The sequence below is a fragment of the Talpa europaea genome (genome assembly GCF_964194135.1).
Source record: "Talpa europaea genome assembly, chromosome: 15".
In the NCBI taxonomy this organism is placed as follows: Eukaryota; Metazoa; Chordata; class Mammalia; order Eulipotyphla; family Talpidae; genus Talpa; species Talpa europaea.
The window spans coordinates 954,156-978,798 of record NC_140083.1 but is presented as its reverse complement, the minus strand read 5'-3'; the positions used below and the strand labels follow the sequence as shown (position 1 = coordinate 978,798).

General features: G+C 64.4%; 1 protein-coding gene across 8 annotated transcripts in view; it reads left to right on the top strand.

Moving 5' to 3' along the window:
- TBC1D22A (TBC1 domain family member 22A) overlaps positions 1–24,643 on the top strand; it is a gene marked incomplete at its 5' end in the record, with an annotated part of 97,805 nt that overhangs the window by 18,145 nt on the left and 55,017 nt on the right. For 6 of the 8 annotated variants that reach the window (XM_084254508.1, XM_084254502.1, XM_084254506.1 and 3 more), the window contains 3 exons: positions 9,926–9,996; positions 15,448–15,576; positions 18,041–18,103. In XM_084254508.1, coding sequence (XP_084110634.1) covers positions 9,926–9,996; positions 15,448–15,576; positions 18,041–18,103 — 263 coding nt within the window. The remainder of the gene's footprint in view (positions 1–9,925; positions 9,997–15,447; positions 15,577–18,040; positions 18,104–24,643) is intronic. The other 2 variants (XM_084254503.1, XM_084254505.1) reach the window with 2 other exon arrangements.

Below are 24,643 nucleotides of genomic sequence, written 5' to 3'. Positions count from 1 at the left end.
GGGAGCTGGGCTGGGGCTGCCCGGGGCAATGGGCCGGCCCGGAGTGCTGCACAGCCAGGGGGGCCCCGGCGGAGGGATGGCCGAGGCAGTCCTGTGCTGAGCGGTCACGGGGGCGCTTGCGATGACCTTACTGGTCCTGGCCCAGCTGATGGCCCAGCCCGGAGGCTGCCCTGTGAGCGCGACGCTGCCCCCCAGGGAGAGCAGGGGGACAGCGGGCTGGGCGTCCAGGCCGCCTGGGGCCTCCCAGGTCACCAGAGGTGGTTTTGGGTCTCTGTCTCCATCTTGGCTGCCGGGCTCTGGCGGCCTGCCCTGGAGTGGACCTCAGGCTGGCCGGCCGTGATGCAGGGTCGCTCTGTGGAGGGCGGAGAACCAAGCAGGGCGGCTGGGTGCTGAGCGTTCTGATCGGCTCCTCTAGGATAAATACCCGCTTCCTCCTCGCCGCCGAGACCCCTCTCCCGGCTGCAGAGGTGGGGCGTCTGCGCCATGCGCGGGGCTGCTGCCCCTGCTGCTCCGGCACGCCCTCCCAGCGCACCTTTGTTCCATTGAGAAGATTAAGGGCAGTGTTTGGTTGAAAAAATTTTAATGAAGCACCTAACAGAGCTATTATTCATTTTTGAAACAAGTTGCTGTGGTTACCATAGTAATATTAAGCCTTTAATTAAATATTTTTCTTGCAGGCCTCAGTCAGTTTCTGTGACGTGCTGGTGGGGGAGCTGCGGCTCCGCGAGCGGGGCTCTGGGAGGAAGTTTCTAGCTCTGCCGAGTTAAATCACTCAAGGAATTTATGTTACAGGCACATAAAGCTTATAAATCTAGTTTATCATATCTATCATTTAATTGTTCATGCAAGCTGGCTCTTCACGTAGCGATTTACAGTAATCTCAGCGAAATAACAGTTTTGTGTCACAAAATGAATAATGCATGCAAAGAAATTGTTGAGCTCCTTAAAATCATTATGCTCAAAATATTAGGCTCTTTTATTGGAAAGTGATAGAACGATGATCATGTGCTGGTGGCAGGCGGGGGCTTCAGAGCTGGCGGCACCGTGCCTTTGGGTCCCAGCTCTGAGGAGGGGACCGCCGAGGCTGCGGCATCAGCTCAAGGGCTGCCTGGATGGCAGAGCGGGCTGGCCGCAGCGGGCTGTTGCCGAGGGCTCTGGGCACCAGCTTGGGGGAAAACACATATTAAAAAGGCATCCACCTGCCCAGCAGGAAGTGGCTATCTGGCCCCTGGGCACCATGGTGGGAGCTGGGCACTGGGTGGGGGGAGCGGGGAGCGGTGCTGGGGAGTGCCCCAGGCTTCCTGGCCCTCCTCTGGCTCCATGGGGCACTGCACGCACCCAGCACCCAGCGCTGCCCTGTAAGGGTGGAGGCCAGACCGTCAGTGATGGGGGGTGCGAGCAGCCCCTTGGGATGTTCACGGGGGCCTGGTGACAGCCGCCGCCTGGGCTGGAGACCTGTGGGGAGCCCGCTGCGGGGGTGGGGGCGCCACTCGAGGCTGGGGTGAGGGCTCATCGCAGCGCCGGCCCCAGGCAGGATGGCAGCCTGTCACGTCAGCGGGTCTGCGCCTCCTTCGCCTTCTCTTGTGCTCGGAACAGTCGTGTTACGAGAGCTCAGGCCACATGGGGGGTGTGAGGGCCAGACCTGAAGCTGCCCACCTGCCCTAGCCGGGCTGGGGTCCTGCCTGTCATCTCCACTGTCCCCGTGCCCGTCCCTCTGCCGCAGCATTCCACAGCAAGCCCCAGACACCACGCCCGGGCCTCTGCTTCAGTGTTTTCTGGAGAGGCCCCACAGCGCTGCTGTTTTAAGATCACGGCACTCACGGAGCCCTCCTGGCAGGTGCTTCCCCGCTGGTGTTCTAGAGCCAGGCCCGGGGCCCGGGGCGCCTGCCCTGGAGTCAGGGACATGGCGACTCTGGCTGATTGGGACAGGCAAGGCCCGGAGTCCAGAAACATACGCCGTAGCGGCCCCTCCCTGCTTCGGAGACCCGAGCGGGGCCTGGCCTGGGCCTGTGTTGGGCTTCAGCTCTGACGCTCACACCCCCACACTGAGGGGCATGGGGGCAGTGAGGGCCTGTGGGTGGGCCCGGGCCACCCCCGATTGGCTGGTGCGGGCAAGGCTTGGCCAGCCCGGGGTCCGGCCAAGGCATACACGGCCTTCTCCAGGGCGTGGCCCCGTGGACGTGACGGCGCGCTTCAGCACGACTGCCCTTGCCGACCCGACCTGTCACACTCTCCTGTCAGGAGACAGAGTCCCCGGCGGGCATACGCCCCGTGTGCACCGATTTATTTGCTTTAAGCGCTGAAATTGTGGGACACCGAGGGCTGTGCTCCGCGGGTCCTTCTGGAGAGCAAAGGTGCAGACCTCCAGCTTCTCATTTGCTTGAAAGGATTTGGATTTTTAGCATGAAATAGGAGCAGTCTTGCCATTAATTAAATGCCACGAAGCGCTGGCCGGGATCGATGGTATTGAAGGGAAAACAGTGTAATTGGGCCTGGAGAAGTGGCTCACGGGAGGGGGCTCCTCCCCGGGCCTGTGCAGCTCCTGGGGCTGCTTGTACTTGGCTTCTCGACGCAGGTTCAAGACCCCGTGTCCCCTTCAGCATTTCCGTGGATTTTCCGCCCCGTTGGGCGTCAGAGCGTCTCCCGAAGTGCGAGCACGGGGCTGCGCGCGTCTTGAGGCAGAGGTGCTTGCTCACCCTGGGGCTACATCTTGGGGCAGATTTCCAGACACGAGGTTGTTGGCTCAGAGGGGGTGAGGATTTCCAGTAAGGAGGCGATGAGCTGGGACCTCCCCCGAGCTGTCGCCGCCGAGCTGCCCTGAGCCCCTCTCGCGCGTGGTGCACCGGGCGCGGCGCTTCCGGCCTCCCGTGAAGCCAGCGTCCTCCCGCGCGCCCGCCGCCTGCCGGGCTGTCTTCTCTGAAGAAACATCTGCTTTGAGTCGTCGGCCTAGTTTTAATTGGGTTGTTTGTATTTTCTATTATTGATATCCCAGACTCTCCACTCTATCGTGTCTGTTTTCCTAGCTGGCTGCCGTGAGGACCAGCCTGGAGGTGTAGGGCCAGCAGGGAAGCCGCTGTGGACTGGTTAGACTGTGGAGCCGACCCCCGCCCGGGCTGCGCCCCTGGGGTAGACCCCCGCTGTACCCCGTGTGCCTGGGGTAGACCCCCGCTTGCACCAGTGTGTCTGAGCTGCGCGTACCCGCGCGCCGTGGCCCCTCGGCCTGAACCTTGCGCCTTTGTCTTAGTCGGGTCTCCTGCCCATCACGGGGTTCCGGGAGCCCGGGGTGGAAAGGCCGTCGTCACTCAGGACTCGGCGCCCCAGCCCGCTGTGCGCGTGCTCTGCGCCCTTCCCAGGCTGCGGCTTTCTCGGGGGGGACGCAGGTGCCCGCGGCCGTCTGTCTCTGGGCACCCTGCGTTCGTGGTGCTGCGCTGCTGTGCTCTGCGGTGGGCGGCCGCCGTGGGGAGCCGGGCTGTTCCTGGGGGACCGCTCAGGTGGCGTGAGACTCGTCTGGGCTGCTCACCTGGGGTAACGCTGGCTCTGGGGGTGGGGCCTCCGGCCTCCCCGGAGGGAGTCTCCTGCCCGCAGCGCCCCCAGCCCTCCGGGGTCCTGCCCTCCACGGGCTGCTTCCAGCCAGCGCCTGCGCCTTCCCCGAGGCTGGCGCCCTCGCCCACTGCCCTCGCTCCTCTCCGTGCCCCGTCCTGGCTGGCCGGTGCTGCTGCGCTGTGCTGGTGAGGTTGGGCAGCGGAGAGAAGGCGCCGCTCCAGCTGCGGCCCCGGGAGCCTGGCCTGGTCCCCCTCCCGTCCTCAGCACTGCTCCCGCCGTGACCGTCCTCCCTCGCCCGTGAGCCCTGGGCATGGGGACGGGCCTTGCCCTGGGAGAGGAGGGGTCCACGCCCATATGGCCTGCAGCTGTGTGGGCAGCCGCGCTGGCGCCTCTGGGCCAGGTCAGTGGTGCGGCCCCCGGGGCGGTGCTGGCAGACGGGTGATTGATGAGCTCCCGCCGCGCGCGGCCTAGCTCGCCGGCCCTCCCGGCCCGCAGCCTCTGCCGTCCCGTGGGTTCGCTCGGAGCAGGTGGGCCGGACGCGCGCTTGTTGTCAGGGCTTCTGGCAGATTTTTAATAAAAATTTTCAGAAAATTAGAATTAAAGCTAGTGAAAAGAGAGGAGTGCTGGGAAACACCCTTCAATTATGGGTTGATTTTTCTGTTGTTCCTGGTTTTTGGAAAAAAAGTTGCCTATAACGACAAGCTCCTGCACACGCCATCCCGTGACAATGTCTGGTTCAGCCGCGACCTGAGCCCACACGCAGCTGGGGCGAGTGAGCGCGGAGCCTTGCGGGCGGGTCGGACTGTGCTGCCGGGACATGGCAAGGGCCGCAGAGCCGGGCTCAGCCGCTGCAGCGAGTGTCCCGCTGGGGACGCCCCCTCGGTGCTGTGCTGTTCCCGCAAAGCCCTGTGACCTGTTCCAGAGGAGGGGACTCAGCGCCAGAGAGCCGGGCTGCCCCGGCCCCGCAGCTGGTCGCGGCCCTGTGCGCCTCAAAGCAGGCCCCTCGCCTCCCGGCCACTGCGCCCCCTCGCCGCGCGGCCTCCTGGACCATCCCCAGGGTTCCTTCCCCGGGAGGAGTTCCCGGGGGAATTCCTGGAGAAGCTAAGCCTTCGTAGCGCCGCTGAGCACGGAATTGTGATGTTGGTGTTGTTTTCATGAGATATTTCAAATTTTTATTTTTCAGAAAGCATGTCCACTCTTGCTGAAGGAGAGCCATGCACGACGTTCGCTTTCTGCTCATTAAACTCCTCACAGTTTAGCTTTTTAGAGGCCTGGTGACTGCAGCGGAGCCAGTGTCCACAGGCCCAAGCTCTGCCAGGGAAGCCAGACTCGGGCGTTCTGCGCCGAGACTCAGACTGTGGAGAGCGGCCTGCTGTGACAGCGCAGTGTGGGCGTGGGGGCGACAGGGCGCTGCTAGGAGTGGGGCGTGATGCTCAGGCTAGACGGGTCAAATCCCTCAGTCGGCCTGTCTCCCCTGAATGTCTCTGCCCCAGTCACCTCATAGGCAGACAATTTACCCGCCTCCCTCCCCCCTCCCCGGAGTAATTGAGAGAGTAAGTGAATGTAAAGATCGGCCGGTGTGTCTCGAAGCTGTGATTGACCACACCAGCAGCTGGAGCCCACTGGTAAGGGCCCCATCCAGCCCGTGCCTTCCTTGCACGGACGTGGCGCCGTCACCAAGTAGGCCCCGGAGGACAGAGGTCACTGTCGTCTGCCCAGCCCCGGGTCAGGCTCGATCCAGAGCATGATGCGCAGGGAGCCCTCAGGTGCTTGGGCACTAGAACCGTGCTTCTAAGCAACTCAGGAATCGAAGAAATCACGCGGAAAATGAAAATGTATTTTGAACTGAATGGTGATGACAGCACACATCAGAACCGGTGTGGTGCGTCTCAGCCAGTGCTGGGGGAATCTGTACTTTCCAATGCCATGTCAGAGAGGAAGGAGTGTTTTGAATCGGTGATCACAGCTGCCACCTTAGGAAGTTAGGAAAAGTGGAGGAAATTAAACGAAACCTACTGGAAGAAGGGAAATGAAGTAAGACTGGAAATCAATACACTGGTAAATGGATAAAGAAGAGCAAGAATCAACAAAATGCAAAATCAGTTCTTTGAAATGATCAGTGGAAACACCTACGTCCATCTGGCCAGTGGCGAGGAAGAGGGACCGTGGCCAGCAGCAGGAGCGCGGTGGAGCCGCAGCCCATGCCGCAAAGGGTGGCCAGGCCGGGCCTCAGCCTCTCGTTGGGTCACGGGCCTGCCGGGCACGGACTGTGCTCTGAAGACACGGCCTGAGAGCACACGGTGGGCTCTGCTCTCTTGTTGAGTCTAAAATTTATATCTGCAAGGAAGGACCTCCCTGGTGGTGCATGGGGTTTAGCACAACCCTGTGGAGCTGTCTGCAGCCTCTGCAGCACGAGTTCGATTCCCGGCCAGCCAGGGAGCTACCCACATGGTGCAGCAGACCTCTCCTGCCTCTCCTGCTGCTCCCCTCAGCAGTGGATTTCAGTCAGTCTGCCTGTTCTGTTCCCTGCTCTGTCTCTGGTGAATCCTCTTATCCCCCAACCCCCACCTCTGGCCTGCACCCCAGCTCTTGTGTGCATAAAGAAATAAATCTTAAAAAAAAAAAGTCTGCGAGGAAGCCTTCACCTCAGGAGCCAAGGGCCAGCGGCGTCTCTGCAGACGTTTAAGAATGATGACGGTTCCCTGAAAATTCTTTTTTGGGAAAGAGGAAGAGGAAGCACCCTCAACTCATTTTATTGCGGCAACGTGACGGTGATGCCAGAGCCTCGCAGAGATGTCGTGAGGACGAGAGAAGGCCGCGGAGGCAGAGCCCCACAGGCGGACAGCGCTCTCCACCAGCGTGGCGGGGTCGTGGCCTCGCTGTGCCCCGGAGGGTCAGCTGCGGGCATTCGCTCCTGCCCCATCAGCTGGACGCCTGGCCAGGCCCTGAAGCAGCGCTTTCAGATGATGGCGGGCGGGCGGGCGTGCGGGACAGGCCCCGAGGGGAGGGGACGTGCGGGGCTTTGGGTCAGCTCCACTCACGGGGGCGGCTTCCAGGCTGTGGCACCGGAGCCTGCCTGCCCCCGAGTCCCGTGGAGCTGAGCCATCGGGTGGGCCGCGGGAGGTGGAGACAGGGCGGTGGGAGTGCCGGGCGAGGGCTGCGGAGCTGGAGCCGGAGGGGTCTGCGGAGTGGCCCCTGGAGACTGCGGTGCTGATTCGATGCTGTGAGCCGGGGCAGGGTCCCAGGAGGCAGCGAGCCGACAGTGCCCACTCCCACGGCTGCTGAGAGTGGCCGTCGCGTGCCGCAGGCCGGGGGACAGGGAGCCCCGCTCTCTAGTGGCTGGACATTGGAGAAGCCCCGGCCCGGCCTGCCCTCGGAGGAGGGGCATCGCAGGGCGGGGCAGGGACGCGCACCCCACAGGGGCCGTGCTGGGGAGCGAGCCGCGGGCTGCAGGAGCTGAGCTGGATGGTGCTCCCGGGGCTGTGCTGGGCAGAAGACCTGGCGCAGCTCCTGTCTCCTTCCCCGTGCCCCTTCCCTCACCACGGAGAGGGCAACATCGTGCCAGCTGGCCAAGGAGAAATATTTACAGGGCCCAGGGCCGTGATCACAGAGGCAGTAAACTGATAACTGGTGCATCTGGCATTCAATAAAAGCGTAACAGGCACATAGTGAAACAGGAAAATGTCACCCCGAATCAGAGGAAAAATCAATCACTAGAAACAGACCCACGGATTGATAATAAAATTATGAACAATCCAATAAAAAGGTGGGTAAAAGAGTCAAACATAAACTTCATAAAAGGTGCAGAAACGGCCGATGAGCACATGAAAATCTGTTCCGCGCTCGGCGTCTTTAGTCTCTATACAATTGCTCGTTATGCTGCGACGAGGGACCGTTTCAGTCCTGGGGGGGGTGACGCTGGGCGTGGGCGGCCCTGGGCTCTGCGGCGTGTGGAGGGCAGCGTGTGGCGCGCGACCCCTCGGACGGCTGTCCCGCCCCACCAGGCGCCGGCCCTGGGATTGTTCCAGCAGCTGCTGTAGCGGGAGTGTAGATAGGACCCAGGTGTCTGCGAGCAGCTGACTGCGTTGATACCTGCGCTCCCAGCTGTGCTCACTGGGGAGCAGCCGGCGCCAGGTGCGCAGGCCTCACCAGCAGACGCCTGCTGGGGTACAGGTGGCAGCAGGGTGCGCTCTCCCAGCAAAGGGAGAGGCTGTGCATGCGTCCCACTGGGGCACTCACCATGCTCTGCATCCGTCACAGGTCAGGGAGGAAACATGCCCCCCCATTAAAGGACAGCCCGCTCACCAAGGCCGCGGGGAGACTGTCCGGCTTCTCTCCGTGCGCACCCCCTGGTCAATGCGCGGCACTGGCAGGACAGTCGAGCAGAGCCCTGGGCTCTGCCCCTCCAGCGACGAGTTGGGCTCCTGACTGGCCCAGGTTGGGGCACTCCTAGGTGGTTCCTCTGACGCCAGGGTGGGGTGTGGGGGGGCGCCCCTCTGGCCAAGCTGGCTCGGTGGGTGAAGCATCGGAGGTGAAGGGAGAGGCTGTGGGTCCTGAGCTTTGTGGTCACACTGCAGGCCGCCTGCCAGGCGAGGCTTGTCCTCGAGCCATCCCCTGGCCCCACCCGGGTGGTGCGTCGGATTCCTGGGTGCTTCGGCCCGCGCTGCTTACTGCTCCTTTTGCTGCAGAATTGAGCGCAGTTTGGCCCCGGCCACCCAGGCGAGGCGGTGTTCCCACGGGCATGGCGCCTGGGGTGCGGTCACTCCCTGACCTCGGGTGGTTTCTGGCCGTGCTGCCTCGAAGGGACGCCCCGCGCACCTGGCTCGCGCCCGCGCCCGCACCCACAGGCCTCCCTGCAGAGCGGCCGGGCGCAGGCCTTTCCCCTGCCCGGGCCTCCGTGCCGCGGCCGGCTCGCACGGCCTGTGTAGATAGTCGAGGGGCTTTTTTGGCGAGTGTGACTATGTTAGTATTTAGAAACCTGCCTGATTGGTGTCGTCTAGCTGGCCGCGGACACGCTCCATCCTCACCCCGCGCCTCTGGAGGCCGACGCCCCTGGGGGCCCCGCCCGAGGAGCGCGCGGGTTCCGATCTGCTGGGCTTCCCCGCCGGCCCTGTCCGTGCGGGCCACAGGTGCCTGCGTCACGACAAGCCTTTTTAACAGTGGGAGCCGGTGGGTGGAAAGACGGGGTGCAGGGCACTGTCGCCTGGCCTCGCCCAGAGCGCCCCGCATTTTCCCAGCGGGGCTAGCGCCCTGGCAGCTCCCGTCGCCTGGAGGGGCAGGTGCACGCGCGCTCTGCAGACTCGGGAGCCCGTGGAGAGCCGGCCCCGCCGCGCGGTGTTCGTTCAGGCCCCGCTCGTGCGGCTCTTCCTGGGGGCACAGGCCCAGAGAACATTCCCGCGCAGGGCCCTTGCCGCCTCCTTCCCGAGCCGTCGTCAGAAAAGCAGACTCCGCAGCCGGGGAGGCAGGGGCCGGGGCTGGTAAACACCACGTTATTGGTGTTCAGATATTAGGTGCTTGCTTTTCATAATATCCTCAGGGAGCCAGGGAAGATTTGATATTTTCTGAGATTGCTGTAAAATGCGAGTTATTGCTGGAACTATGGCCCAATTATTCTGCACTTATTTTACTTAGACTTTAGTAATTGGAAAAAGATGAGATGTCAGGACTTTGTATTTTCTTGATTGTATTACCAAAGTCCTCTCTTTAATCATCCCCTTCGCGCCTGGCATTCATCATGGCTCCAGGCTCTGGGACAAGCACCTAATGGGGGGTCCCCGACTTGAAGGAAAGGAGCCTCCGTCTCCGCCCCGGGGGGCTGGCCGGGCGTCGCTGCTCCTGCACGTGGCACTGTTCTCCAGCCAGCCAGGGTCACGCGGACGGTCAGGCGGAATCGGGGGCGTCTCACTCTCGCCCTCAGCTGTGTCCTCTTGGCCTCCTGCCTGTCGGCCTCTGTTGAGCAGCCGACTTGGTGCCCTTGAGCTTGATACGGTCCCGGCCTCCTCAGCCCCGTCTCGGCACACACGTCCCCGTGAGCGCCAGACCTGCCGTGGGGTTCTCCAGCTGGCGAGGGCCAACCTCTGGGGAGAGGGGGAGCCCCCTGCAGGTGGTTCAGCTGGGGAACAGGCGGGGGAGCTGGGGAGGAGCGGACCCCGGGAAAGGGTGTGCAGGGTCACGGGTGCCCTTGGCAAACCGCTGCTGTCGAGGGCCAGAGCTGGGTGGAGCGTGATGCTAGCAACTGCGTCCCTTCAGCACGGCCGTTGCCCGAGCTGCTTTCCTTCAGGTTTGTTCCGGTTAATTTATGGGGCTCACTGCCCCACAATGCGGCGGAAGAGGCTCAGGCTCTTGGGGAGTTTGCTAACGACTGTCTTCTTTTTGTTGACAGAGGAATTGCGGAAGTTGAGTTGGTCGGGAATCCCCAAGCCGGTTCGTCCGATGACCTGGAAGCTGCTCTCAGTAAGTGACTCTGGGCCCCTTGGCGTCGCGGGCTCCCCGGGGCGCCCGCCTCACCCCCCAGCCCGCACCCGGGTGGGCCTTTGCCCGGTGGAGGCCGGAGACACGGCCCATCGCCCTTCCTGTGCTTGGAGCTTGGTTTACAAGGCTGGGGGGGGGGGCGGGGGCGGAAATGCTCCCTTTTCTTTGTTTTTGTTACTAAAAGCAAATCTTTGTAATATTTTCAAACTGTGATATAGAAGGATTCCAGCACAGAACATTTCAACTCCGAGGAATCAATAGCAAGACATATATCTGACCGCGGGTTTTAAGAAATGATTACAAGGAACAAGCTTGGGTCCGGGCCCACTTCAGAGCGGCCTGTTTCTGTGGCCGAGGGGGTGGCCCCGGCCGGCCGCGTCCCCGAGACCCCGGAGCGGGCTGGGTGGGCGCTGGGCCTGGGCTGGTGGTGCGGAGCTGGCGCTGCTGAGGTGTCAGCTGGCCATCGACAGTCTCCTCTGCCTTTTTAATGATTTCTGGAGCTCAGTCAATAGGGAGCTCGGAGCATTTACTCTAAATTGGGTCTGACTTTCAGTATTTAAAAGACTTCTTGCTAATGAGTCTTAATAAATTTGCAGCTTAGTGCCTCGTAATCCAGAATGCAGATGCGGCTCTGAGCGGTGAATATTTATTGATCAAATATTCTCATGCAATTAAAATTAGACCTGCCGCAATCGCTTGTATTTTTGTTTGGGGTTTTTAATTTTAAATGTTTATAACCAGTTTTGCTGGTGTCCTCCGAGATAGGGTGCAAGTTTTTGGGGGTGGCTTGTGGGATGCTTGGGCGATTACGCCCCAGCCCTCTGCTGAGTTCTGCGTTCCTGAAAGGCCCCGGGGCCTCGCTTTGTCCTGCTGTTTCTCCCTTTGTTCTCAGTCCCTGCAGGTCATGGCACCGAGACCCCGGATGAGGGGGTGACAGATGGCCCGTTGGCCTTCCATGGAGTAAATGAATGTGTCCCTGTGTGTCCTTCTGGGGGTCTCCGAGCAGGGGAGTAGGGTGGGGTCTTTTGTCTCTCACACACGGCCAGTGCCTGCACTGCGGCCTCCACTGTCTCTCTGACAGAGGTTTTGGGGAGCACTGTGCAGGGTGCTCGTCATGCAGCCCTGCTTCAGCACGTGTTTCTCACGCCTCCCTCAGGCGCCTCACTCGAAGTATCTTGTGGAAAGTGGTGGAGAAGGGCCAGCAGGTGCTCAGGGCGAGGGTGCAGAGAACGGGCCTCCCCACGGGGCTGCCCCTCAGCTCGTCTCTGCGGTGGGTGCTCAGCCCTGCTTTATTCCCAGTCCCTGGGGGCTTCTGCAGAGCCTGACACCTGGCCCCACAAAGCCAGTCAGCGTCTCGGGGTACTGGCCCTCAGCGTTTCTGCAGGTCAGCGAGTGCCTACCCTGGCTGAGCAGCAGGGCCGCGGGCGCTCCAGGCACCCCCGCCCAGGGGCTTCCAGGGCGGGGAACCCCCTGGGGGCGGCACATGGGGCCTGGGCCAGGTCCTGGTGGGCTCAGCGAGGGCGGGGTGGGGCAGGGTGTCCCAGCCACTCCTTCCAGGCCGCGGCCGAGGCTGGGGCGCAGGGGCCAGAGGACCTCCTGGGCCAGCGAGCGGAGGCAGCGTGAGGACCCTCCTCTCCCACCGGCCGCGCCCCGCCACACTAGCTGAGTGGGAAGCGCCCCTTGACGAGCAGAGACGAGACTGGCTCTCGTCGTTCCGGAGCCACAGCTACTCTGTCTGGAACGTGTCTTTGAGGCTCCTCGTGCCGCTTCGCAGTTCATTCCCAAGCGGGCGTGGCAGGAAGGGTTTAAAAATTAGTGCTGTAGAGAATCACATTTCTGGCTCTTTTTTAAGTGACTATTGCAGACACTTTGAACTACGCTAACTAAACACCCCGCGTTTGCGACGGCGCCTGGGATGGTTGGAAACGACGGGCAGCTCGGCGTCATGCGGCCGCTCCCAGCACGGGGGGCGCGCGGGTGCGGGGCGGGGGCCCCTCGATGCCTGCGTCCCGGGACGGCTTCCGCGTCGGTGTGTGCGTGCGTTGTTTTACATTTATGATTGGTGTTTTTGTAGCATGCTAATACAGCAATTAAGGTTTCTGTAGTTCTGTCATTTAAAATTCATCGCACACTCGAATCTATTTCATTTGCATAATTTCTAGTCTTGCTTAATTATCGAAAGGCCTCGACTCGCGTCTGTGTGTTTTCCTTCGGGGACGGGCGTGTCAGGAGTCCGTGTGGGCTTTTCCTCGCCTGTGCGCCCGTCCTCACACGCTTGCCTTCTGGGATTGCCGCTTCGGCACGTTGCATCAAAATTTGGGGACAGGGAGAATTTCTGGGTCCTTGTCCCCCAGCACCCTGTAAACGGCCCGCAGTCTTCCTGGCTTCCCTCCGTGGGGCCCACTGCCCTGGTTGAAGGCTGCTCTCCCTGGGCTGCTGCCCTGCGCCTCTGCTCCCCCAGCGGCCAGGCTGTTGCGGGACGCCCCCTGTGGTGGTGTGACCTTCCTCAGGGCGCCGCCATTCCCCTGCTGGCCCCCGAGGTTCCGAGGGTCCCGAGCGCGGAGGGGCCCAGGCAGAGGCCCAGGGGCTCAGGAGAGGCCGAGGGGTTGTGGGCGCGAGCGAGGGGCGAGGCCAGCCCTGCTCGGTGGGGAGGGCCGGCGGGCCCCGGGGTGCTCGGCTGCCTTAGGTGCGCTGCTGCTTCCCACGTCAGGGGTGCCCTGTGGACGGCGCGTTCTCCGGGCCAGTGCGGCAGTGGCCTCACCTTGCTTGGCGAAGGGATGAGCCTCACGGGACTCCCGCTTTTCACGGAGACACCCCACTTGTGAAGGTGTGGTGCCGGCTGCCTCGCCTGGGCGACCGGGAAATAGCACTGAGAACCTGGGACCGTCCCCATGCCCTTTGGGCTCACGGATCACTGCCGAGCGTGCGCTCGCCTCAAGAAAACCAGTGGTGCTCAGGCCGCGCGCTCAGAACCCTGGGCAGGGCGGTGGCGGCACGGCTGGGCGGGCGGCCGAGCTTGGGCTGTGAGGGCGGCTGGCCGGTGTGCGCAGGCGCGAGTGCGGGGCCTCGTGGGGAGGTGTGGGGCGGCTGTGCCCGCAGGTGCCCTTGCGGAGGGCGTGGGCTGGCATCACTCTGGGTGCAGGTCAGAAGTTGCGTCTCGCAGGGCCGCTGCCCTCAGGGTGTGCGGGGAAGCTGGTTGATGGGGAGCGGAGGGCGCAGATGGGCCGTGCTCCCGCGCCCAGGCAGCACTCTCCCTCGGAAGGGTCTGGACACAGTGATCCCAGCACCCTGTGGGTCCTGCTGGGCGGGAGCGTGGGTGGCAGGGCTGGCTCCCTGGGTGGACGCAGATGGGCTGTGCGTAGACGTCGTGTGTGATGGTGGGAGCCACCGCCCCACGCGGCCCCGGGGTGGCCCCCGCACTCTAGCCCGCGTGCCAGCAGCCGGCCGAGGAGGTGCTCCCTGGTGAGATCGGGATGGGACCGCGTTTGCTGGGTCACAGCCGGGGTGTGGGGGGGATGGAGGCCCCGTGGCCAGCCGGCCCGTCAGGGGAGCCAGCCTGCTGTGGGTGCGCACACGCTCCTCGGTCTGTGCCCATTGAAAAGCAGCTCCAACAGCGTGAGCGTATGTGGAGTCACGTGTGAGTCGCCTGCAGCACAGCAGATGCTGGTGGAGGTGCCAGGAACGCGCGGGAACGTCTGTGCCTTGCAGGCACACAGCCCCTCCCCCGGCATCCCTGCGTGGCCACGGGTGGCCCCCCGCCCTGCCGTCCACATGATCCTGGTGCCCCGCACAGCAGAGGGTTGGGTGGGCCTTAGGCCTGTGTGGGGCTGGCGGGCTGCGGCCTGGGGTGGGCGGTCCCACCACTGCTGGCCGAGGGTGAGAATGGGGTGGGGTGGCGGGGGCGTGGGCGAGCGGGGCACAGGAGGTCTGCCGCGGCCCCAGGTGCTCTGGACAGCAGGCCGCCCCGCAGGCGTGTTCATCACTCACTTGCGCACGCCTGAACTCACCCAGCAGGCGTGGGGTGCCTGCCGTGCGGAAGCCTTGAGCCGGAGCCCCCTGAGCACTGACTGACTGGTCCGGCTTCGGGCCACTGAGAGGTGTCCTGGGAGGAGGCCCCCTGGGGTGAGGAGGGGCGGCCAGGTAGGACAAACCAGGGAGACCAGTGGCGGGAAGTATGAAAGAACGGCCTTTGTTAGCTGGAATTCGTGACAATTTAAGCCCTGACGTTGGAGCCGTGGCAGCTCGGGGCTCCCGTCTCCCGAGCTCGTGGCCCTCACCAGTAGGCCAGGCGGCCCGACTGAGAAGTGGCAGGAGATTTGGACACTTAGCCAGGGAGGAGCCAGGGGGACAGGCCGCGCAGCAGCAGGAGCCCTGGGGGTGGAGTCACAGAGGGGCTGACCGGGCAGCTGCCGGGACCTGGCCACGCTTCCGCCCACCTCCTGTGCCTGAGCCGGTGCCCGTGGTGTCATCCCTGGGAACGGACCTGCCGAGATTGGCCCCCTGGGCTGCGTTGTGACCGAGACTGCTCCTGGTGTGCACCCTGGGAAGCCAGAGCACGGCGAGCTCTGGGCCAGAAGGCCCTTGACCAGCTCTGTCCGTGTAGCCCCAGCTGGAACCCCCAGAGCCTTGCGCTCGACTGGCCAAGGAGCCGCTCTACCGCTGGGTTCTGCTCAGAGGAGCAGGGGCTGCGTGTGGGGCAGCGGCGCGGGGGCCTCGCTGCTGTGGCCAGGGAGTGCGGGTGCCCTGCAGTGAGTGGCCCGTCCCCAGGGAGCTCTGGGGTGGGGCGAGGCCCCGTCCCCTGGGCTTAGCGGTGCATGGCTGTCGGCCCTGCCCCGTCTTGGGCCGTGTACGTGGACAGGCCTGCGTGTTTGATCCGGGACTTCAGTGACGTCAATTTAGAAAGCACTGGCCTCTGAGTGCCTCTCGGCCCCGGCGCCCGCCCTCTCTGCCGCCGTGTCCGCCTTCCGAATCAGGACTGGCGCAGCCCGAAGCCCCGGAGCCGCGGGAGAGAGGCGGGCATCCGCCTAGGAGCGTGTGTGCGCACACACGGGCCCCGTGCACACACGTGTCTGCTGCTGTGTGCCTGGAACACACGCCCACGCGTGTGGTGGTTTGTGCTGGAGTTGACACCCGTTAGACTCTGCTCCCACATGGTGCGCGGGGCCCGTGCAGGGCCGTGGGGGCGGGGGCGAGCGCGCTCTCCCGTCCTGTGTCCGAGGAGCGAGATCTGTTGGCGGCTGCGGGAGCGGGTGCCCCGCGCGGTCAGGCTGCAGGGTCTGGGAGCAGCCTGCCCCTCGTCCCTGGTGATGTGGTGCCCCCCTCCCCACCCGCGCGAGGGTTGCAGCACGGCCGGCCCTGTGAGGCCTGGAGCTTCTGTTGCAGACACCCAGCAGTGCTGCCGCTGACCGCGTCGACCCTGTTCTTCCTCCCCAGGGCTACCTCCCCGCCAACGCCGAGCGCAGGCCGGCCACCCTGCAGCGGAAGCAAAGGGAGTACTTCACGTTCGTCGAGCACTACTACGGCTCTCGCGATGATGAGGCGCACCGGGACACGTACCGACAGGTGGGCGCCTGCCTCCGTCACCTGGCTGCGCCTTGGCGCGGGCTCGGGGGCGGCTGTCTCCCCCGACACCGCCCTGATGGGTCACAGGTTTTAACTTTCTAATAAATGAAAAGTGTTGCAAAGCAGCAAGGCGAAGCGCTCCTCGGCGCGCTGTCTTCTCCCAGGCCCGCCTCCCGTGGCGAAGCGGGTGTTTGAGCTGCAGCCTCGACAGCTCCCGGGGCTCCGCCTCCCGGGGCAGCTCCCGAGGAGGGTGGAGGGCTGGCCCTGCCGCCTGGCCCACTGCGCCCACAGCCCGGGCGCTTGGCAGTCGGGGTGCGTCTGAGAGTGCTCCTCTGCGCCCCTTGACTTGGGGGACATAGTTCAGCCCGCAGCCCAAGAGCCGAAGGCGCAGTGGGCGTCGTGTGCTGTGTAGCTGACTGCGGGGTGGTGTGATCGCACTTCTGGAGTCTGCTGGCCGGGCGAGCGTGACGGGAGGGGCCCTCCGGGCTGACCCACAGCCCCGGCGCCCAGAACTCGCCGCTGGGACAGCCCCGCGAGCTCAGACCCCGGCATCTCTGTGACGTGGACACTGGGGCCGCCGCGTTCCTGGAGCCGGCGCCTGGCTGTCGGGGGCCGCGGCGGGCTGGGGGCCCTCCTGGGAGCCCTGCCTCAGGTGAAGGGGTTGGCCTGCCCCAGGTGCGGGGCCGCCGCCGCCCTTGTGGGCTTGCTGCAGAGCCGTTAAACAGCCCGGAGAAGAGCCTTGTCTCTGATGGATAATCTGAGGCTTTTGAGCTCCGTGGATCCCCACACCACCCCCTCAAGGTGGACCCGGTGCCCCGCCGGTGCCCACAGAGCCTGCCCTGTGCCCGTGGCCGCCCTGCAGTGCCCGGCCGCCTGCCAGTGTGCCCGGTTCACGCCCCACGTCACTCGTTTCAGGAAATGGGTGGAGTTGGGCTTGTTTCGACCATGTTTTTGCTGTATTTTCCCTCACAGGAAAGGCTTCTGCAGGGGAACGTTGGCATCTCTCACAGGATTGACTAGGCTGTATTCTGCTGTGAATTTCTTGAGGGAAAGTTAATTAAAAACGGGCTGCATACATCTTTATTCAGTTACCGTGATAGGTAATAAAAAGCCTCCACGTGATCACGAACCCCCAGCGTCTCCACGTGGGTAGAGCGGAGCGCGGCCGTGCGGCAGGCTGTGCCCGTGGCAGGCCTGGCTCTGCCGGCGGCCCTGGGCCTCCTTGCCGCCTGCCGCAGGGAGTGGCCCTGGGGCCCATTGCTGGCCCCCTGGGACCCTTGGGGGGCCGTGGCCTGCTTCCCCTCCCCCTTTGTGCCCGTTCATCTGATCTTTAAGCATCATTACGCCTTTGCTGACAACGCGGGGGAGCCGGGCGGCGTTACAGGCCCATGTGGTGTGTCGCCCTCTAAGGCGCTCTGCAGCACTCGGGCCTCCCTGGTCACCCAGGCCCACTCGGGGGTGGCCTGGGCAGGGCTGGGAGCCGCTCACGATGGGCCGCCTCAGGACACATGAGCCGGCAGGTGTGGCCGAGGTGCCACCGCCCTCTCCGCTTGGCACACACAGGCTGGAGTGCTGGTGGCAGGAGCTTAGGGGAACCTGGGAGTGTAGCAGCCGCCCCCTGAGTCCGGCGCCATGTGTGACGGCTCTGGGCTATTCAGCCACCACCTCACTTGATCTTCCCCTTAAGTGCCCCACGAGGGGTGGCGGGCTTCGAGCCCAGGGTCTCACCTGGCCCCACCTACCCAGGTCCCGGCACTGTGGGGCCTTGCCAGGCGGAGTCCTGGGCCCCTGGGCACCAGGTGCAAGGATGGGGGAGGGATGTGGACCGCCCCCCACTTCTGGGCACTAAGGTCTGCGTGTCTTCCTGAGACGGTTTGGGCTATTTGCTGGTACACATGGGTGGGGGTGGCGCTGGCCACGGGCACTGCTCACGGGGAGCCCTGGGTGCCTGCATGGCCACTTGCTGACCCCCAGGTGTGGCCCTTTGCGGCGTGGGGCTTTATTGAGACTTGTGCCAGACAGGAGGCCCAGTGGGGAGCCGCCCACGCCAGCAGAGATCTTTAAAGGCTTCCTCTGAAAAGCGCCAGGTTCTCCGAGGACGTGGCGGGAAAGACGGGGCCTGGTTCCGAGAAGCAGCTGTCACAGCGAGAACTTGTACATATTGACGTGCTGGAATTGCTGCCGTGTCAGAGGCTGGGAATCAATGTTTACTAATTGCTATGGATTACGTTACTAAATAGCTGAGGGCCTGCTGCGGGCCTCGTTGCCCGGCAACCGCGCTGCCCGTCTCCGAGGGCTGGGCGCTGGTCCCCCAGCCTGTGCGGCCCACGCCCCGCCTCTCTCTGGGGAGAGCAGGGCCTGGCCAGAGGAACTCCGTGGCCATTGTTAAGTGTCCCCGTTTTAGTCACCAGGCCGTATAATGCTTGTCACCTTGTAACCGGACGTGTCTTTCTCCCCACCCCAGATCCACATAGACATCCCTCGGATGAGTCCCGAAGCATTAATTCTTCAACCCAAAGTGACGGAGGTAAGAGCTGGCACGGGAAATTCCCGCAGAGGGCCTGCCTCTGTCAGCGCCCGGACGCCTGCCGGCCTGGCAGGACAGTTGGTGTGGCGGGGCTGCCCTGGGGATGTAACCGCCCACAGGAGCCGCTGATGGCTCTTAAACTGTTTCTGTGTGATACAGACGCCCCAGACAATGTAGGTAACGTGTGTGTGTGTGTGTGTGTGTGTGTGTTTGTTGCTTCTGTGCACCAGCCCACCCCGCATGAGGGCGAGAGGTGGTGGATGTGCTGTGTTCTCCCCACCCAGCCTCTTCCTGGGACTCGGTGCTCGGGATGCCCGGTGACCTCCGCGCGCGCCCCCTGGCAAAGCCGTGGCCTTCCTCGTTCGGCGGGTGCCTGCGCTCTTGTTTTCCATCATTCCCTAAGGTTCGGCGGGGCTGGCGTCTCCTTGCGTGCTGCTTGCTACTTCAACCCCCGCTTTGACATTTGGGCGCCTGGTGGCGCTTTGCCGCCAGGAAGGGTTGCCTGGTACCCAAGGGTGGGTGCCCTCCTGGGCACCAGTGGAGTGGCTTAGTTGGGCCTGAGCCTGCCCACTTTAAGGTATGTCAGGAGTCCAGCAAAAGGGTGGAAGACTGAAGAGGCCAGGCCCACCTCTTCCACACACGCGCTGTGGAACCCTCGCGGAGGCGGTCCTGGAGGGCGCTGGAGGAGCACCGTTTGCCCAAGGAAAGGCGACTGGGAAGAGGGTGGGGCGTTGCGATGTGATTCCGCTCAGAACACACCTGGGACGGTGCAGCCGAGCCGGGGCAGCTGCAAGGGTGGCGCCAGGCCTTGTTGGTGACTGCAGGGCTCAGGCCCACACCGGGGTCTTAGAACCTGGGGCTGCCTTACAGGGCGGCTGCCCCCAACTGGCATGGGAAACAGGCCCTCCTCGGGGACGACCCCACGCTGGCAGAGGAGGCCACGTCCACAATGTGTGGTCGCCAGGAGACACCTGCGCAGGGTGCTCGAGGCCGCCCCACAGGCCCTGCGGCTGCCCGTGTGACGCTCACCACGGCGGCCACCAATGGGCTGGGCCTGCGGCGCCCGGTGGAGGTGGCAGGTCCTGCGGCCTCCTGTAGCGGCTACTCCACACAAGAGCTGCGGTGTTAGGTGAAACACCTGTCCGGCGCCTCCCTTCTGCCCCCACCCCGGGGCCCTTGCCTGGATAACCTTCCCCTTTGTGCTTGCGCCTCGGGCAGGACTCAGGGCCCTGGGCCCTGGCAGCCAGCGCTTGCGCCTCGGGCAGGCCCAGTCAGGGGAACCACCGGGAGCGGACCCTAGCCACGTGTGCCCCAGGGGCACCCCTCGGCCACAAGCCTGGAGTCAGGATTGGGAGGGGCCTAGGGGAGCCTGTCTTCCACAAATGACTCTGAGACAGCGATCACGGGGCGCTCGCCGTCCAGGGACAGGGCCAATAGGACAGACGCCCTCTGTGGGCTCTCACCCATGCAGGCGCAGGAACAGCAACTGGGGAAACAGAGTTCTTAAGGCCGTGGGTGGTGTCCAGCTCGCTTCAGGTAGTGTCCACAGCATCCCGAAGTCCTAAGCACAGGCTACTCATCCAGGATGGCGCTGTCCCCTCAACAAGAGCCTGCAGTGCTTCGCAGCCGGCAAGCAGCGGGCCCGGGTCCAACCTCAGAAGGTCGGCATGGACAGTGCCGCACGCTGGACCGGCAGTGGAGGCAGCAGCACCAGGAGGCGGCGCTGGATGGTTTGCAACCCTCAGAGGTGGCTGGACGGTGCTGGTCACCCATCAGCAGGCAGGGCAGCACTGGCCGGTAGCGCCGGTCACCAGGAGGCAGCAGTGTCAGAAACACCGTGTTGCCAGCTCCTTGTGAGCCACTGGCCCACACGAATAGCAGACACTCCTGAGCCCCCCGGCCGGGCCTCAGTGCTCCTTTCAGGCGGCAGCAGAGCCGCCCAAGGGCGGTGCCCCGGCCTCTGTGAGGCTTTCTGCAAAGCTTGTCAGCGCCTCTCCTGTCTTTGAGTCGGTTGCGGCCTGGCCCGGCCCGGAACCGCATCCGAGAGCCCAGCTGGCGCTGCACCACCTTATCTCCTCCGCAAGGCCCACCCGCAATTCCGATTGGACTGTTTCGGGCCTACGCTGGACCATTTACCAATCAGCTCATGGCTCGCACCGCATTGTCCCTTCTAGGATCCCTGCACCAAGTCCAGGGGCCTCTCCAGGGCCTGCAGCTGGAGGAGGCGGTGCCGGAGCTGGCCAGGTGGGGCCCATGCTCCTCCCCGCAGACCTGACCCAGGCCTGCCTGGCCTGGGGCGCGGCAGGGCCACCATTGCTGCCCACCACCACAGCCGGCCCTGCTGCTGCCTGAGCCCTCGGGCCCCGCTGGAGGGCGTAGAATGCCACCCCCCCCATGCCTGCCCTGCCTGCAGGCAGCTCCTGGGCCCGGGGCTGGGCATCGAGGGCGGAGGGTCCCCGTGCAACACCAACAGGCCCGAGAAACACCTGCTCCTCCTCCTATGCCTCAGTCAGAGCTGCAGCCTGCCCACAACTGAGCCAGCAGCTCCCAGTTCATTCTGCTCCCGCCCGCACCCCTGGGGGACACTACTGGCCCAGATTCTACACACTGGAGCTGGACCATGGCTGCCGGGTCAGTGCTAGTCTGGGGTTCTCGGGGATGATGGGCCCTGACCCTGCAGAGGGGTTGACCCCGGTCCCTTCTGCAGAAGCGCCTGCAGCTGTGGCGTCTTGGACGCTCATCCTCCTTAGCACACACAGCCTCCCGACCCCTGCTGCTGGTTCCTACCCTCCACCTGCCCCAGCACTGCTCCCCGAACAGGTGCAGCGGCCTCAGCCTGGCAGCCGTACACCCCGGGGTCCTGGGCACACAGCCCAGGCTACAGCCTGCAACCTGCCATCTTCGTGGAAGGCCAGCACACGGCGTGAGGGGGAGGGGCTGTTTAGCTGAACCCACGAGAACTGAACATGAAGACACAGAGGATCGTGCAGATGGCCCAGAAGCCCTCTGGGAAATCTGAATCCACCAGGACTAGGGAACTCACTGAGCAAGGGTTTAAAGCGACAGTCCTAACTACTCTGGTGGAAATGAGAAAAACAGTCCGGGAACAAGGGTAGGCAAAAGACGAGAACGCGTCATCGAGAGCGTGGACGTAAAGAATTCGAGAACTGAACTGAGAAGCCCAATGGAAGGGCTCGGCGTCGGCTCGCAGCCGCTGGGGTCGATGCTTTGTTTAAAAAAATAATAGCTCAGCGCCTCTCCAGCCTGGGCCGGGAACCTGGAGGCCGCAGAGACCCCAGGGAGGGGCAGGTCCCACAGGCCCCGTGGCCTCCGCCTGTCCAGTGAACAGGGGGCTGAAGAAAGTCGGGGGAGAACGGCATCCGTGACCCTTCACTCCTGCCGGGGCACAGGAGGCTGCGACCGCCGGGTGTCCCGGGTGGCGTGTTATGGGGCAGGAGGAGGGGCGCCCACACTCCGAACCTGCCTGCTCTAAATGGCTTTCAACAGAAGGGAACACCACGCGCCCCAGGCCGCTCACGCTGGCGCCGCACCCGCAGCGTCGTCCTTGAAGGGCCTCCGCCCGAAGCGCCCGCCCGGTGCCCGCGGCGCTTTTCCAAGAAACTGAACCAAAAATGTGGAAATTTAAGTGGAATCACAAAAGGCCTCCAACGGCAAAAGGAGCCCTGGGAAGCCAGGAGAAAATTAAGTGGGGAGATGGGTGCACCCCGAGAGCAGCGGGAGCTGGCGGGCCTGGGAGGTGAGGTGGGGTCGCCGGAGCAGGAGGCTGGCGTGGGGCGGGCGCAGCGGGGCTCTGTTGTCTGCTCAAGAAAATCACGCGTTGAGGCGCGGCCCGAGCCTGGCTCATGAACAACGCGACACCAGGGTTCTCGGAGGGTCCCGCTCCCTCGGCCGCCCCCGGGGCTCCCCGCTCCACAGCGGTCTTGTTTCCCTCCGGCCCTGAAGCCTCCTCTGGTCTCCGAGGAGGGCACATCCTGTGTGGGTGCGGGTCCCCCGCAGCCCCTTCTCTGGGAGGCTTCCCCCGTCTCACCTGTCCCCCGGGGCGCGGGCCTTGCTGTCTGCTGTCCCCGCCTCCAGCCTCTCTCTGACCGACTCCGTTTCGAGGTGCTTGGGCCTGGCGAGCCCTCCAGCGTGGCTAGCACTGGGCACATCACAGCCTCCTGCGCCCTCAGGGAGCCGCCCTCCAGACGCTGGTCTGCGGGGGTGCCGTGGCCTCACGCACCCAGCGGCCGTGCGCCCCTTGCCAGGCAGCCCCCCACCCCCCTTGTCCCCCATCTGCCCCATCATGGGGTTCTCGCCACTCACCTTCTGGAAGGTCTGGTCTTGCCTTCTTTGTCCCTTATCCGGGTCTCCCCCTCACACCGCACCCGAGACTGCCCTGTGAGGTGACTGTTGGGCGGACGCCCCCCCTCAGGGCCGGTGGACGTGGCCTTCGTCCATCTTCCCAGCCCGTGGCTCTTACCCGACTTGGCTGTGCCGGGAACTGGCCTCTTTCTGCCACCTGGCTGTTTCCAGGAGCCGGACCCCCGCGTTTAGCCCATTTCAACGCCTGGAGTGAAGCCTTAGAAGCCGAGCCAGTCTTGGTTGTATTTCTGCTGTGGCCGTGAAGCGCGGCCTTCGCCGTGGACTGCTGCTGCTGCTGAGCTGCTGGCTCTGCGCCGCGGCTGCTGCTGTGACTGGCTGGGCGTCCGCGCCTCGTTGTGCAGGAAGCGTGTTTAGAAGCCGCTGGGATTATCAGAGCGCAAGGACGGAGAGATCGCAGGACGACGGGGCAGGGGGAGCCCCGCTGTCCTCCTGTGTCTGGAAACGAGATGCTGCAGGTGGCGGGTCGGAGCCAGGAGCCCGGAGCCGCGCCTGCCTGTGTCTTCCACTCGGCCGCTCCCCGCAGCCTGAGTTCCCAGGCCCTTTGGGTCCAGAGGTGGCCCGGCCCATGGTTGGTATGGGTTGGGGCGCCCGTGGCCTCCCGTGGGCTTGACCCCGTGGGTGCGCCTCCTGCGCAGCTTCTCCCCAGCCCTGTGCTCTCCCAGGGGCAGGGCCTGCCCAGGCCCATCCCAGGCAGCCTGGCCCTTGGGCAGTGGCAGCAGGGCCGGTGGGGTTAGCCTGAGAGGCTGCTTAGGGTGCCGGCAGGTGCAGCCATGTTGTGTGTCTGGGGCCGTGAAGGGGCTCAGAGGTGCCCGCGATGGGCAGTGAGGCCAGTCATGGTGTCCGTCACACCTCACCTGTGGGGGGGCTCTCACCTTGTGCTCTGAGGCAGCTGCCTGCTCCCCGCACCACACATGTGTCCACAGTGGGGACCCTGCACCACGTCTTTGAGGCTGTCTGCGGGCTGCTGGCGCCGCACTGCTTCCTGCCCCGGGGCTGGCGCGTCTGTGCGGGGCCAGTGCCCAGCCTGGGCTTCTCGGGAGGAAGGGCTCCGTGCCACACAGTCTGCCCGTGCGCTGGCTGCTCATGCACAGCGAGGCCTGCTGCTGTCCACCACCCTTGCCACCTGCCAGCCTCTCCCATGCGTAGCAGGCCCCCTCATCCACCGGCACTTCGGGGCGCGGTGGCCACCCGCTCAGGCCGGGGAGCGCGTCCGTCAGCCAAGGACCTCGTGTCCCTCTGCGGTCAGCCTCTGTCCCTCTGCTCCCCTGCCCGAACGCTCTGCTCTGGCCTGCCTCTGCTCGTGGTCTGTAGGACTTGACACGCGTGCGCTCGTGGGGTCACAGACGTGCGCGCCTCTGACGTGTGTCCCTGGGCCCGCTGCTCCGTGGCTGCATCGTGCACGCAGCGTCACCCGCCCTCCAGCTGGCAGACGCAGGCATACGGTTTGGGGCTGTCACAAAATAAGTTAGCTGTGCGCCCTCATGTCAGACTCTAGTGCGGGCATCCGTGCCCCCTCTGGTTAGGGCCCTGCAGCAGGCCGGGTCGGGGTAAGGTTGCGCCTGAGCTGCTGCTCCCTGGCGCTGCCGCCGCCGGCTGAGCTGAGAGTGGCTGGCCCACGTCCTGCTACACTTGGTGCCACCTTTCTGCCGTAGCTTGCTTTTGTGGGTGTGCGGGGGCACCTCCTGAGTTGCTTTCCTTGCTGGCCAAGGATGCGGGCGTCTCCTCACTCGCCCGAGCAGGTCTTCTGCACGCCCTGTGTGGCCCTGGCTCCTGCCTCGCGCCGTGCCTGGCAGAGACCAAGCGGTGCACTCCCGGGTCCCGGTGGCCGAGCGACTCCCCGCGCCCCCCGCCCCACCCGTCCGTCTCTGGGGGCCTGAGACCCCAGGGCCTTCGGTCTTACTGAAGCGAGCGGCTGACGTTGTTGATGGAGAGTCCATGTCACAGCTTTCCGGGCCTCACCCTTTTCCTCCCGTCCAGTGTCGGGCCCTCGGTCGAGGCCCTGGGAAGGGACGGTTGTGCCCGCAGGGCCTGCAGCCCCCAGGAGGACGTGCGGGCGGAGCCGGCCTCGTCCCGGTAAGTTCATCATCTCCCGGGCGACTGTGCCACCTGCCCCTGGGGATCAGCTTCTGAGAGCAGTTTCACAAATGAGGGGAAGAA